The sequence below is a fragment of the Notothenia rossii genome, assembly GCF_949606895.1.
Source record: "Notothenia rossii genome assembly, chromosome: 6".
NCBI lineage: Eukaryota > Metazoa > Chordata > Actinopteri > Perciformes > Nototheniidae > Notothenia > Notothenia rossii.
The window spans coordinates 62,011,328-62,028,077 of record NC_136909.1 but is presented as its reverse complement, the minus strand read 5'-3'; the positions used below and the strand labels follow the sequence as shown (position 1 = coordinate 62,028,077).

General features: G+C 39.0%; 1 protein-coding gene across 1 annotated transcript in view; it reads left to right on the top strand.

Moving 5' to 3' along the window:
* Positions 1-243: 243 nt before the first annotated feature.
* Positions 244-16,750, top strand: part of LOC307044632 (uncharacterized protein) — a gene marked incomplete at both ends in the record, with an annotated part of 82,874 nt that continues 66,367 nt past the window's right edge. Inside the window, one exon of the mRNA XM_079689943.1 lies at positions 244-598. Within this exon, the coding sequence (XP_079546069.1) occupies positions 244-598 (355 nt within the window). The remainder of the gene's footprint in view (positions 599-16,750) is intronic.

Sequence of the window (16,750 nt, the reverse complement as noted above, 5' to 3'; positions counted from 1 at the left end):
CAACCACTTCACGCTGCGTCAAACGCCTCACAGTTAGCTACAAATCGGAAATGGGAAATTCTAAATAAAATCATATAGGCTTCCATTGTCTATACAGCAATTTAATGAAAGTATGTATAGACGGTAAAGTACAAATACCTTCGACATAAATAACTTTCTATCTATCAACCATTTTTGCTGTAGCTGGTCACGTTTTGCTAGCTGGAGTTTTATTTTGAAATATGACACCGGACGTTTTAGCGTATGCACACTGTTAAACTTTACAAATCCATCGACAAGCCAGTCATATCTTCCCTCGTCGAGGAACTTCAGTGCCCATACAGCACCTCACTGTGTCTCTTCCTCTCGCTTCAGTTTCTCGTACCTTTGCACCACCACCGGGGTTTCCGCCGGAACGCTCGCCGAAAGAAGAGCGACATGGCCCGCGTGGTGGTTGAAGGGATGCCGGAGACGGCCGCCGGAGGAGGAGGGATGCTGAACCTACGGAAAAGCAAAGCCAGGCGGAGAAAGCGAAAGGAGTTGTTCGCCATCCAGATGTGCTTTGCCGGGGTAATGCTCGGGCTTGTCTTAGGGCTCAAGTCTGTGGCTCAGAAAGCAGGTAAGGGGCAGTTTAGACTTCCTTGTCTCCTATTGTCAATTAAAATTAATGTTTATTTTGTTAAGAGGACAGCGTTTATTCGAAGTTTTGGCAAGCAGGAACAACAGGCAGTTTGGAGGCAAACGAAACATACTGTCATGGTTATATTTAAGCATTTCTGATAATCTTTTGTGCTTTTTGTGACATTCAACATTCCTACAACAACACATTATGCCAAAATATAAAATATAGGCCTACAGACAAGGTTTCAATATAACTAATGTAAAAATATATCTGACTTTTTTTAAATCAAGGAATGGTTGTAGGCTGTAACATGTGGTTTTATGAACACGGGCACACAAATAAACAAATGCAATTGGGTACTAAATATAGTACAACCTATACACTTATAATTGAATAGGCTGTCACATGCATTAAGAAAATAAAGACCCCAATAGGATTAGTATAGATAGGCCTGTATCAGATTTTTTGTTAGGGTACACTACAGCTTTATGGGTATCAGTGCAAACATTTACAACCACTGTAAAGAACGAAACAACAACATGCCTTCTTCTTGCAGCTCAACATCTGTAACTAATAATCCCCTGGAAATGGTAATGTTGTCTCTGCTGCTCTGTGAATTACTTAACAGAAATCCACAGCTGGGTCATTCTACAGAAACGGTGGAAGTACTGTCACTTACTTTTGCAGACACCAAAATACATGACGTTGACCTAATACTCACATTCATTATATATGTTGAATAAATAGAGATTGTCTTTGCTATGGTACTAAATAAAAAATAAATAAAAAATGGTTTTATACGTACATTGCAATTTAAAAAAAAAAAAAAAAAAAAAAAAAGCCAAGTTCAAGGAACTGACTTGTCACTTTGATCATACATGGAAGTGGAGCCTATAGTTTTAATAAAAAAAAAAGAAAAGTTCAATAAATAAACCTGACACATTGCAGCCATTTTGTTAAAACGGTAGTGTTTTCTCCAAATTGTCACTGGTGTTACCGTCACTGGTGTTACTCTTCTACCTGGTAACACGTAACACCAGTGACATTCCTATACAAATAAGCTTTGTATAATGTATAAAAATAATAAAAATACTTTAAGCTCTACTTGTTGTGGATTCATCAAGTTAAGAGTTAGTTATTGCTATTTAACAGGTTTTAGATGTTTTTAGAAGGAATATATTTCAGCAGATTTGTATCACCCAGATTCCACCTTTTCTGTAGAATGACTCAGCTACAGTAAGCAGAGGCAGCTGATGGGCTGGATATGAATTTGTTGTACGTACGCCGGCAGCTTATTTTGAGAACACTGGTGACATTGACTCAATGTCAAGCTTGAGGGCAATATTCTTAACTGGAATTATCATTCTAACCGCTTATCACCTCAAGCTGGGATCTTCATATCCACTGGGTTATCAGTATTCATCTTATCATAATGGAGGTGTCAGTTATAGGGCTGCACAATTAATCAAAATGTAATCGAAAAAAATACGGACTAGGGCAACATCCAATTCCCAGAAAGTGCAATATGGGTGCAAACATTATTGATAATATTCTATGTAAAATGTTTTGTTTCTGCAAAGAATGTGTGGCCTAAACAGTATTCTAAACTTAATACAAAAACCATTGTTTTGTTACAGACCCACACCATTATCATTATTATATTTTTTCAATGATAATGGGAGTTATATTTCAAAAATGGTAATTCCCTCTAATCTAATATTCACATCACATTTGTACTATCAGTCAAAATAATCACAATTGGTTATTTTTTCCCAATTATGCAGCCCTAGTCAGTTATAACATTTAAGTAGTATAAAATAGTATGCGCCAATAATTTAGTGTCTTTGTCAGCTGCTGGGTTTTTACTAAAAATAACCAGTGGTGTCATCAGGATGTGAATGAAACAATTATTATAGCTGTATAGAATCATATTAAGGACCAGGGTCTTCTTGTCCACCTTTCAAAACACATTGTTGTTAACCTCTAGGAGTAGTACCAGAGGGATAGCATATATGTTAGGATTTTCTACTGTTAGTGCTAATGTTACTGTTGATTGCTCACTGACTGACTTTTCTTGATAATGTTCTGCTGACCATAAGGATTTTTGGGCACCGTATTATGTTCTCAGCAAGGGCACGAATCATCCTCTCGATTGACGTCTATGATTTAGAAAAGTTCATGGTATAAAAGGAGTCAGCAAGGTGCAAACATTTGAAAGATTGCAATGAAAAACAATTATCATTCTTCCATTATTTCATTATATTTAGTTGACTTCACTTATTGAACTTTTTTTTAAGCAGATTCAATTTAAGTTAACTTAAGTCATCTCAGCATGAAACCAGTGCTGCACAATTTGTTAAAAATAAGTTATTGCGATTCTTTTTGACTTTTTTGTATTGCGATTTTGATCATATTTAGATTTATTGTGAAACCCTCATGAGAACTAGGGATGTTAAAAAATGCGAGTAAGAGGACCTTGATATAAAATGTTCCCTGGTTTGCAAAATGATTTTTGAACATTTTATTTCAAACTTGATGTTTTTAGATTGCAACCCCAAATATAATCTAGTTTCAGTCAAGGTTTGCCCTTTTTGATTAAATTATGATTGATAACATTCCTCTAAGTAAAAGCGGATACTGCCTCAGCCAGAAAATTGACAAATAATTTCAGCGCCAAACTGAATGTCAGAACAATTTAACGTCAACGATGACCTTGCCTGAGAAACGTGTTCTGAGTTGCTAATTGACCAGGACCTCTTCTCATGTTGAGTTGCCCTACGGCCGCACTAAGGTTTTCAGGGTCTTGGACACACAAACAACCACTCTTTCTAAGGTGTGTGTGTGATCCTCATAGCTTCGCTTTCCCCCATGGCTCTGTGCACAAACACGTGGATGTGCACCCAACTTTCCACCCTTTCCTCCATCTGTCCTTATTTCACCACCATCCCTCTAAGCTCATGCATTCATCTACCTCTCACCTCCTGGAAAAACACAAGGTACAAGCTAAACCCAGGACAAAAGCACTAAAGGAAGGAGGATTACCCATATGAGCAAACACATGTTACTATCATCTGGAGGTTTTAATATCAGTGACCCTTGCTACTCAAGCCAAAGACCCTCCATCATCCATCTGTGAGAAATCTAAAAGATGTATGTACCAGCCAGACACATGGTCATACTATAGAGAAGCCACTAATGGCTGTTTGGTATATCTGGTATACAGCATTAGTCTCCAGATGATCTCATTACATAATATAAAGCTTGGTGGGTCCCCTTTTCCTTGCACGCTAGAGCACAGAGTGGGAGGGGGTATAGAGCGGCCGAGCACAGAAGGAGCACTTTGCGCTGACGAAGCCTCGGGACTCAGAGCCAAATTAGACAAAAAGGAAAAGAGACAAGAGTGGAGAAAAACGTGGATGGGGGGTTGTGATATGAAGAGGGAAAGTGGGAGCAAGCTAGGACATTGTCAGTGATGGGGAGGAGCTGAGACAGGACGGAGGAGTAAAGTACGATGAAGATGGTGAGATCGGTCAGAAATAAGAAGAGAAGAAATGTCCATGTTGAGATCAATGAAGTGGGAATGGGAGGTGGAAATGAGTAAGGAAAAAATAGGAGAGAGGATCGAGAGATGTCAAGTAATATGACCACTAGCGTTATCTAGGAATGACATCCCCTTTTTTTGAGACATAATAAAACCCGGAAATTAGTTAGCATTGTAGCACTCCCTGTTCCCAAGTCTTGAACTCAATGGATTTTGAATGAGTTTTTGGTTAGATGTCTGAAATAGAGTCTGTGGTCAAACCTAATTTTAGAGGTCTTGGCATTTTAGTTTGGGACCTAAAAAACATTAGTCGCCTTTAGCTCACCAGTGGTGACCTGAACTGAGGTCATGTGACCTTAATATATAGCCTAACGTTAGATATTTAGTTATATTTATTATATTAATGCTTTAAAAATGCTAAAATTGGGGTTAGTATGTGGACTTTATCCTGCTGAACAAAACGCGGAAGTATCGTGAACATGTTCTGCAACATTCCAAAATCCAATGGAAAAATATTCGTCAGTAAATGTTGCCAGTGGGCAGATTCTAACATCGACCACCAATGGACTAATTCTCCTCCCTCAGTGGTACATTATAATGTGTGATGGAATGGATTATTAATTATTTAAGTTAACTTGAATTAAAGTGTTTGCCAGATGAGATGGCTGATTGTGAAATGTGGCATAGATGAGATGGCTGATTGTGAAATGTGGCATAAATGTTCAACCAAATACATTACCAAGTAAAGTATTTAATATCAGCAAAAATAATACTTACTAAAAGAAGCATGTACAGTATGTGTGTATGATGAGTAGGCTATACTATACAGATGTAGCACTGAATTTTTGCCAAAGACCAGTATAGAGGAATGTTAAGCCCTCCCACTATTTTCCAAGAGGGCGTTGCCAGATTTTCAATTTCAGGTTTTAACCAGGAGATGGCGCTTCATTCACAAATACAGAAAGACAAGTTTCATGGACTTTCAGTTGTGTTTTGAAGAGCATTTGAACACATCAATATTTTAGATCAACTAAAGTATATCTAATCTTGTAATTCAATAATATATAGTCTTTATATATTAAATAATCATAATTATAATGTAAATGTTTACATTACACTTCTTTATTTGTTATGCTCATACTTTAACCTTTACAATAGTTTGCTTTAATATGCAGTATATTTTTGTGTTTGCTTCCTCCTGTTCCCTTTCGGACACATACTGTATGATTTATTATTATTATTAATATGAAGATATTATTAAGATAAGATAAGATGTTACTTTATTGATTGAACATTTTAGTTTAGAATGTGCTGTCCCACGGTAATTCAGAAGGCTCACAGGTCACATTCCGACCATTATTTAAAACAATAGGTGCTTTCACACCATCTACAGTTTGATTTGTATAGAGGGAGCTCTGTCAGTTTTCGAATGACCCATTTGCTTTCGGGGAGCCCTATTTTTCAGAGCACATCCTGCTACTAAATATGTCACACCCACGCTCTGTTGACTGGCGCAGCAGCGCGGATGCGATCAATTGCTATAAAAACACTCTTCTACTAATACAGACGGTGTCACTATGCCGGCGGATGTGGCCGTTGTTGAAGCCTCTTCAGGCTCTGCATCGGCAGGCCTCTCCCTCGGTATGGAGCTGTCAAACTCGACCCTAACGCCGCTTACAGCCGGCCAACTAAAAGTTGTTTTCCGTTCACGTTGTCATTTTTTGACTCCTTCGCTTCTTTGCTTGTGAATCCAAAAGCTGTGACGCTTGGCTGTTTTCGTTTTGCCATATTTTTTTATTACACAGCCAGAGTTAAAAATATATCAATATGAACATTTCAAATACCGCGCCGGCATCACCGCCATAACCGCCATAACCGTAGCAACGTAAGTAAGAATGCAGTGCCGCCACGTACAGATGGCAACACCCAGACATATTCACAAATATAAAACAAATATTCAGAAACTGTAATGAACAATAACTATTATTTATTTCAAGAACTGTTATTTACAGAAACTCAACATTTCTAATCTGTGTGACACAAATATGCACGATTGTTTTGGGCTCCCCCTATTTATCTCAAAGTCAGCCTTCTGGGGAGCTCCCTCCCTCTTCGGGGGAGCCAAGCTCCCCCTAGCTCCCCCCCATTTCGAACAGTGTCTGTGGCTGAATGGCTAGCGATTAGGTGCGGCGCATTTATCATAGGTGATCAGAGCTAACTGCCTGCCGTCAGATTTCATTTAAAAAACAGATCTGATTTTAAGACTATTTCTGCGCTCATAAAGAATGATAAGAATAAGAATAATGCGTATTGAACTGGTTTAATTAATTAGTGAGTTTATTTAACGCTAGAACCGCCAATCGGGTCAATTTGTGTGATGTGTGTTGTGTGTGTGCAATGTAACTTTTTTTCAATAAAAAAGTCCGTGACTTTTCCTGAAAGTGTGTTATGTAGCACCCTATGTTGTTAAAAATTGCATTCTAATAGCGGGATTTGACGGGTTTAGGTAGGCCTATACAAAAACCTCTGGCGGTTCTAGTGTTAAGGTAATTAGGTACAGTAGAAGCCCTTTTTTATCAGTAATGAATTTAGCAGTTGAACATAAAAGTAAACTAACTGAGGGTCACTTGCAATGACAGTGTTGTGTCTAACTGTAAGCTTGTCACTCAGAGTAACCTACCGTTAATTTAGCTGCTGGAGAAGAAAGATCAAGGGGGGAGGGGGGGAGAGCTGTGGTTGATGGGCCATTAGTTGTGTAAATACACAGCTGAGAGCTGCCGTTTCATTCAGACTGTTTTAAAAAACTGTAACAATGGACTATTTTTCTTAGCGGATGCATGTCAATTTAAATCAATACATACAACTATTTTTTAAATCAATACATACAACTATTTTTTAAATCAATAAAAACATTTTCTAGATCCATAAAAGCATTTCAATTAATATTGGGAGTCATGTCGTTACTTTGTTGAGAATGTGGCCGTGTAATAAGCGGGATAATTTGCAGCGACTTGTTCCTTATGGGGAAAATAACACCCGTCATGTGTGTGTAGAGGTGTGTGTGGTTAAAACACTTTCATGAAGTGAAGGAATTTCCTTCTATAAAACAGCTGTGGGCAGCAGTGAGTGTCACGGACATGAATTGATAGATCAAGGCAGACTGGTGCACACACTCTCCTGTCCTGCCAGGCGACACGCCCGTTCTAAGCCGTGTCCCTCACTCCTCACATCCCAAGCATCCCCACAAGTGTATTATGTTGTTACATCATTTCAGATGTTATGTTTCAGTTGTGCTCTGTCTATTTTCAGTGATGCAAATTTGTCACCTTTCGGCGAAATTCGCCGTTTTGAATCCAAAATAAGTCGTTTGTGTGATTCATGTAGATCTGCAATACAAATATTTTTGGGGTATGGGGGGGGCTGGGACCCGGAGTAATCTGCGGCCGTGAGCTGTTATGTGCCATCATGACACGCATGGTGTTCTTTTTTTATATATTATAATGAAGTACGAGCTGTGTGCTCGAGTCTTCCTGCCTGTCGGCTCTGCTCATGGATGTATAATAAGGCTCTGCTGCTCCGAAATGATGGTCTAGTTTCAGCAGCTACATTACCTACGGGTGCGTTCGTTAATATTAACTGTGCGTCCGGAGTCACTGTGGCACAGACTGGACCGCTGGTGAAAAGCTGTTAGAACGGGCTGTTCAGGTGTTCAGAGCAGAGCTCCCTGTCAGAGCGGCGATGTGAACTGAAACGTTTTTCTGTGGCAATATTATTTAAGGAATCGTTGAGCTAGCTAGCTAGCATACATTGTCACTATCTGCTAACGTTAGCTTGAGCCTTCTATTTCTAATAGTTTTTTTCATAGGCTATAAACAGAGGTGGTATAAGTATATATATATTGTACTTGAGTAAAAGTAGAAGTACTCAGATCTTGTACTTGAGTAAAAGTAGAAGTACTCAGATCTTGTACTTGAGTAAAAGTAGAAGCACACAGATCTTGTACTAGAGTAAAAGTAGAAGTACTCAAATCTTGTACTTGAGTAAAAGTAGAAGCACACAGATCTTGTACTAGAGTAAAAGTAGAAGGACTCAAATCTTGTACTTGAGTAAAAGTAGAAGCACTCAGGTCTTGTACTTGAGTAAAAGTAGAAGCACACAGATCTTGTACTAGAGTAAAAGTAGAAGTACTCAGATCTTGTACTTGAGTAAAAGTAATAGTCCCAGAGTGTAGGAATACTCTGTTACAGTAAAAGTCCTGCATTCAAAATGTTCCTCAAGTAAAAGTAGAAAAGTATTATCATCAAAATATAGTGAAAGTAGCGACAGTAAAAGTAGTCATTGTGCAGATTGGTCCATTTCAGAATAATAGATATGATATGTTTTATAATGATTGATCATGAAAGTGTTCTCAAAGCTGGTAAAGGTGCAGCTAGTTTGAATGACTTTGTATACTGCAGGGTAGCTTGTGGATTTACTCCAGGTGGAACTAAAGTCTGATTTAACACTTGATTATATTTCACTTAATTAATCCAGATCTGTGAAGTAACTAAAGGTATTAAATACATGTAGTGGAGTCAAAGTACACCATGTACCTCTGAACTGTAGTGGAGTAGAAGAACAAAGTAGCAAAACATTGAAATACTTAAATAAAGTACAAGTATCTCAAAATTGTGCTCAAGTATAGTACTTGTTGAGTTTATGAACTTAGTTACTTTACACCATGTGGCTATAAAGATAAAAAGACTTAAGCCTTGCACAGAGGCACGAAAATACATTTTCAAAATGCTCAACAGTGCTGCCAAAATTATAAACTGACTGCTCCACAATTTAAAATAAATGCTTTTATATATTTCTATTAGATGTGACTCTTTGGCGTTTCTGTTATTATTAACACTGCTGCTTTAGTTGTTCTGACTGCTAAAATCCTCTGTCATTCCGTGGGGTGGGGGAGCCGGGGGCTCGGATCCTTGTCACCTTTTTCATACCTGATGAGTTTGCATCCCTGTATGTTAAAAAGCCTCAGTCACCTTAATTCATGTAATAAAAACATCTCAGGTCTGTAACACTTAGGGGTGCACCGAATGGGAAATTCTTGGCCGAAACCGATACCGAAAATAGGAAACAGTTGGCCGAAAACCGAATGCCGAAAGGCCGAAAATGATTAATAGAAATATATATAATGTATACATTTTTTACCAATGTTGTTCAGCTTCCTGATTATGGAAAAAGACATGATTATGGCAAAACTTAACTTAAATAATAATCACTAGTATGGGTCAATAAAACATTTATTCAGCACTTTTGAATGCATACAGTACACTAATTCCAAGTCAAGTCCATTTTCTTTTCTCTGTAGGATAACTACAACAAAGTGCATTCAGAACAAAGCCAAGGTGCTTTAAAACTGCATAAACATCTAGGCCAGTAGGCCTACAACAAAATAGTGTAAATAAAGACTGTAACAGCAAGGCTTCAACAACAACAAATGCACCTATAAGTGCATGCATACAAATGTGCAAAATGGATAAATGCACATGAATGTAACTATTTACAAATTAAATTACAATTGAATTTCAAGAATCTAAATAAGGCTGTCTGTCCTCATAAGCAAAGTAGTACACATTGTATAAAGATACATAAAGTGAAAACTGGATACAAAATCCACAATCAATTACAAATTAAATTACAATTTCAAGAATCTGCAAATAAGGTGGTCTGTCCTCATGAGCAATGTAAACAACATTGTATCATTTAGATAACGAAAGTACAATACATTGAACACTGTGCTGCTGTCATTTCCCCCTAATGATAACCTGAGAGGGTGAATTATAACTCACAATGAAAATTGTTCAGGAAAGTGGGTATAGACTAGACATGTAGAAATAGATAAGCTTATGATAAACCAGCCTTGTCTACTTATTAAGGAAAAGTGGGAGGTTCTTTTTAATGAACATTAGCTTCTCTGCTTTATCAGCCATAAGTCTGTTCCTCTTCTCATCAAGCACATGAGAGGCAGCGCTGAACAGTCTCTCGCTGTCAGTGCTTGTGATTTGATCTTACTCCGCATATTTGTCCGGGTGTTTTGATTTCAAGTGGTGGAGTAATCCCGAAGTGGTGAAAGTCTTTGCAGTTACACCCCCTCGAGAAATGTCAGCTGAACACGTTTTACAAATCGCAATCCGCGCCTCTTTCTCTGATATTTTTAAATATCTCCAAGCGCCAGACATGTTGGCTGTGAGCCAGCCGCGAGCATGGTCGCGCGCCGTGCTTGTCGCTGCGTTTTGATTACGTCATCACAACAACACGTTAGCTTACAAACGTAACCCTGTTCTCTGACATTCGGTGATATTTTTTCGGTGCTAAAACCCTTTCGGCCGAAAGCCGAAAGAGCCTTTTTTTTTTCCGGCCGAATATTCGGTGCATCCCTACACTCAAAGCTAAATGTGCAATACCATGTTCAGCTATGTTACTATTTATAATGTTATTGTTGTTACATCAGAAGATGTACATATTGAAATGATTTCTTAACTTACAGTAGGCTATTTTTTACAATGTGTGTTGGAAGGATTTATTAAATTACAATGAATATTGTCATTGTTGAAGGCTTTTAGAGAAGGGTGAACTATAAGCCTGAATTACATAACATTTTATACCTAAAAACATAAAAGCCACAATAAATAAATCACAATTATTCTAGTTATTTTTACCTCCCGTATTGCTTTCAACCCACCAGCTTTTATGGTGTTGTTACGTCACTAACTGTAAGCTTGTCACATACAGTCTATGGTCACTCAGAGTAACCTACTGTTAATTTAGCTGCTGGAGAAGAAAGAAAGGGGGGGAGAGAGCTGTGGTTGATGGGCCATTAGTTGTGTAAATACACAGCTGAGAGCTGCCGTTTCATTCAGACTGTTTAAAAAATGGTAACAACGGACTATTTTTCTTAGCGGATGCATGTCAATTTAAATCAATACATACAACTATTTTTTAAATCAATAAAAACATTTTCTAAATCCATAAAAGCATTTCAATTAATATTGGGAGTCATGTCGTTACTTTGTTGAGAATGTGGCCATGTAATAAGCGGGATAATTTGCAGCGACTTGTTCCTTATGGGGAAAATAACACCCTTCATCCAGGTGAGGATCCCTCCGCTACACTTTGGGATCCTGATCGACCTACGAAGCTCCATTAAAATATACATATTTTTGGTGAATTACTGAGTTTAGGCACGTTAATAACGTTTTAATGAAGTTGAATACAGTATATTCATATGTGTCAGTGATTTCATGTCAATTCGGCGAACATAAACATAAATGATCGTGGTGAAGATGACGATTAAATTAGGATTAAAAATCGATAGCCGGGCTGCATTTCCTCCCGTTCGTTTTTTTCGAATAACAACATTATTTTGTTAAATAACAACATGGCGATGTTTTGTAAATGATTACATGTCTCTTATTTAGCACAGTAGTATGATATCCGTGACATATGGATCTTAACAAAGTTCCGCTGTACATCCAGCATACTGTATCTCACTTTATTTCACATGAGCTCCAGTGTGGATCCCACTGCACCCCCTGGTGGATCAATGATCCATTGCAGCTGGCTTCATTATAATTACATTTATCTATCACGGGGTCGGTCTCAAGTCAAGCTGGAGGTTTTCCCTTGAGCGAGGGCAGATCACGTACCAATCACGGCCCTCGCGTTTCAAATTGTCTGAAATGAATCGCTACATCTGTAGGTCTCAAGGGTGTGTCCTAACAATTGAGGATGTTAACGTGAAGTGTGACAAACTACACTTGATAGTGAAATCAGCAACTTTTTAAATATGTAAATGCAATATGTGGTTAAGTTAGCACAGGCATTTAGATTTAGAGAAGTTGCATTTCCCTCTTTCTCTGTGTTGAAATAGTCCTTAACATTATTATAATACACATTAAGGCTGCATTACAGTATTAATTCGAAGACCTCATTTTGGGGTTTATCACTACAAACAAACATTATAAAAAGTATTTGCACTTCTCCCAAAACGTCATTAATACATAATGGAAATAAATTGTTAGATGTTGAATGTAGTCACAAATGTATAGTTCCATGCCCAGTATAAAGCAGTGTCCACAATCCAGTACAGATACCAAACACTTTAGTTTTAGATACCAAGCTCCATTAAAGTCTCACAATCAATGTGCTTATGATGTAAGGTTAGGGTTAGAAAAGCTATATGTAGCACCTTTATTAACGTAATTTTCGGACTATAAGCCACGCCTTTTTTCACATTTTTCTACGCTGCGCCTTATATAACAGTGCGGCTAATCTATGGATTTTTACAGCTAACGGCCACTAGGGAACCTCCTAAATCTATGGATTTTACAGGTTACAGTCCACCACCTTTAACTTTATGGGTTCTATGGCCGGTCCGCGCCCCCCCAAGCGGCGGGCTCCAGCAGGAAAAGCTGGAGGCCGGAAAAGAGTGAGACAGGTAGCGCGCAAAAGTAAAAGTGGAACCGAGAGTGGTACGAGAGACAGAACGAGAGCAAGACAGACAGACATTACGAGAGCCAGACAGTTTGTCCCCGTACCACTGGTTGAAAACCACTGCTAGAGATCACTGCCGGTACGTGCGCTGGGAGCTCACCGTTTAAGTTTGAAAGTTGAAAAGTTTGTCTGTCTGAAACGCTATGTGATACAGTACAGTTTACACAGCACATGTTCTGTAGTTACTATTGAACTAAATGCTAACACTTGAATACGTTATGCAAATATGCAACTTGTTTGTTGAAATGTTAATAAATGGGAGCTTCCTCAAACAGCCATCTCTTTCCCGACAATCCCCTCTGTGCACGAATCCTTACATATGGTAATTAAACATTAAAACACCTGCGGCTTATAGTCCAGTGCGGCTTATATATGTACACATCATTCAATTTAGCTGCTGCGGCTTATATTCAGGTGCGCCTTATAGTCCGAAAATTACGGTATATTGATTCTATTAGCTGTTTTTTGGGCTTGTATGACACTCAAACCAGAGACATATCTGTTGTTACACCAAGTCCCTCTTTGCTTTCTCTACTCTTCTACTCTCATACCTAAGCTGGCATTAACAAAGACACAAACACTGAACTTCCAGAAACAGGACTGTGTCTAATTCAGCTGGATCTGGGTCATCCTGTGTGAAGAGAGAGCCACATTCCCCCAGTGTGACACAAACAACCTCTCTCACCTATTGCCATGCATCCATTTCTCCCTCCTCCGTCTACTCTCTCATTTACTCTGCTCTCAACCAGTCCTCTCCTCTTCATTTCAATGGCACTTAGGTATATCCCCCTCTAGCAGATTATATTCCCTTTTAGAGGTGCAGCTACGAGGTATGGTTCTGGCCCAGCTGAAAGTTAGCATTGCAAGAGCTCCTTTGACTAAAATCAATGGGATAATTTCGACTGGATTTCAAAATATACAGTATATAAAATAAGGCAACACACATTCATGGTTTTATGACTTTTAAAGCATAAATGCAATCGCCAGATGTAAGATAACAACGGTCCGCCATATACTGTTAGATTTGACCAAATCCAGGTCGAAAATATTTGAAAATAACTTTAAGCTATGAAGGAACTACATTGTGGTCGCATTACTTCATGTAACAGTCACTTAGCTAAAGTCGGCTTATGTTCGGTGTGATGATGTTTTATTGTTTCAATTAGACACTTGTTAGCAACCGCTTTTTTAAGACAAAGTCAAATCTTCCGACATTCACCAGTGGGGTATTTTTCTGAAATGTTATGTCGTATTGACCAGTGCAGCTTTATCCTATAAGACCTTGAGCTGTCAATCAATCAAATAATTTTGTACTTAGGAAATAATGCACCTGTGTGATTATAATTTAAATTGTGTGTGTAAATGTACAAATAGTCACACATTTCAGGTATAGACAGATTATTTTCTCCACTTTGCTGTGAGTGACTTTGCTGAGCATGGAGGAAGTGACCTTCACCTGCGCAGAATGTTATAGTTGCACATCAAGGTTACCACAAACAAACATAGCCTTTAAAGAGCGTTAACATTTCTCACTTGAAAGAAAAATATAGACACCATTGTTCTTTGCACTGCTGTGAAATGAACAGCTCCATGACACACAGCAAGTATGTGTGTGTGTGATAAACGAAACAGTTAGAAAATGAGGTGCAAATGGCTCACTGGTGTTCATCAGGGACTACAATATATGGATTTCTCTCCCTCTCTTCTTCCCTCATTTGCTTTGTATTACTTGTGCTTCATTCTCCTCTCTTTTCTCATTCTGCCTGCTCTCTACACCCCTCTCCATCCGATGGTCGTGCAGCACTTCATTATAGAAGCGCGCTTTGTGGAAGCGAGTCCTAGCTCGGATAGATGGCTTTGTGTTGCTGAGCACCTACAGACTCTCTCTGGATTAGGATCCTGAGAATAATATTGTCAATTTGTTACTAATGATGGACAAGAGTATATAGACCCTTGTTGTAGTGGCTACATCATAAAGTAATACAACTGAAAATTAACCAAAAAATAAAGCTGGGAAAAGATCACTTTAGTGGAGTGGTGAAGGGATGACATATTTTTCTAGGCCGACCAGGAAATTAGCATTGCACTTGTTCAATTTTTGGAGAAAATAACAGCTCCTTGGCAAACAGAGGATAATGATACTTACAGGTTTAGTTTGAATGATAATCAAACCAAAAAATGCCACTTTTGTAAATTCTTCAAGGTGGAAATTCTATCACTAGAAGTGTTAAGTTAATATTTAGCTGTAAAACACAGACACCGCTAAACTAAAGGTGTTTAAAACCCCTAAGGCTTCAAAATTCGGAACCGAAATGCTCAAATGCTAACTAATTTGAACCACTTTTAACTTTTTAGCAGTTAACAAAATACATATACAGCTCTTGTATAGTTGTGAAAGGCAAGAAAGACCAAAGATATAATACAATAGATCTTAAAAGTAAGAAGCTAAAGTAAAAATGTGTGCATTGTACTGCAATATATAACATGTATATAATAAGGGTGTAACGGTTCACAGCATTCACGGTCCGGTATGTACCTCGGTTTTGGGGTCACGGTTCGGTACGGGTTCGGTACAACAAGAAAAAGTTCATTGTCTTTCTGGTCGGAGACAGTGTCCAAGATCACATATGAAATGAAATTGAAAGCAGGTTGGAGCCACTAAAGACAATCATGTCTCCGCCTTATAAGTCTTTACTGAACTGCTGTCTATAGTGTGTATTGACTTTGACCGTCTAGTCATTGTTGGTGATTTTAACATCCATGTTGACAACCCCCAGGACAGAGGGGCTAATGAACTGTTTTGTGTTCTTGATAACTATGGACTGACTCAGCATGTGACGGAGCCCACGCACAATAAGGGGCACACTCTGGACTTAATTATCTCAAAGGGTCTTAATATCTCTAAGGTTGTGGTGACTGATGTTGCACTCTCTGATCATTCCTGTGTTTTCCTTGAGAGCTCTATTTCTGTTCACACAAAAGTTCAAAAATACCTCATTCACACCAACGGTGTTTCACGGCCGGTTCGGAGCTTTAGCTTGAAAAGCACCGGGTTTTCCTCTTCACACCGCAGCGGCGCAGCCTCTTAGCTCCGGAATCCGGTTCATTTCGACCAAAAAATTGTCCGACCAGAGAAAAAGCACCATATACGTCACGCTTATGTCAAGGTGGGGGCAGGGGCAGGGGCGGGATCAACTCCTGAACAACAACAAAAAGCCGGCGTTTTATCCAGTTTGTACACAACGATGGAGAAACTTAACAAGCAGCAGTGGTCCACTGAAGAGACCAGCTACCTACTGGGAATCTGGTCTTCCGAAGAGGTACAGAGGAAGCTGGAGCACAATCGGCCATTGTTGTTGTTGTCGGTGTCAGCTGTGAGGGGTCTCCGCGCGGTTTGGCTTTATGAAGCAGGCACGCAAACGGTTACGTCATGACGCAAACGATGACGCAATGACGCAGCACCAGTCGGACTCTGGGCAGTGTGAAAAGAGCCGGAGCTAAACCGAAGAACCGTTTCTGAACCTGAAAAGCTCTAGCACGGAGCTTGAACCGGAGTTGCGTTGGTGTGAAGGAGGTAAAAGAGGTAACCACAAAGCGATATTTAACTGAAAATACGAGAGAAATGTTTACTCAGAATGTTTCTTCCACACTTGCCCCTGCTAACATCTCAGTAAATTATCTAGTAAATCATTTTAATTCAAAAATTTAAAATGTTATAGATGCCATTGCTCCAACTAGGGTAAAGGAAGTGACTGGGAAGAAAATATCTCCATGTAGAAAGGCCATGACCGTGAGAACAGAGAAAAAAGAGAGTCGAAAAGCTGAACGTAGGTGGCGAAAAACAAATCTCCAGGTGCACTTTGAAAGCTATAAAGAGAGACTTGGCCTTTATAATTTGGAATTCAAATTTCCCCGACAGTCTTTCTTCTCTGGTATCATTGCCAAAAACAAAAACAACGCACGTGCCTTGTTTGCTACCGTCGACAGACTAACTAACCCCCCGAGTGTCAGTAGCCTCGGAGTTTCTATCCACCAGGGCGTGCAATGAATTTGCCTCCTTCTTCACT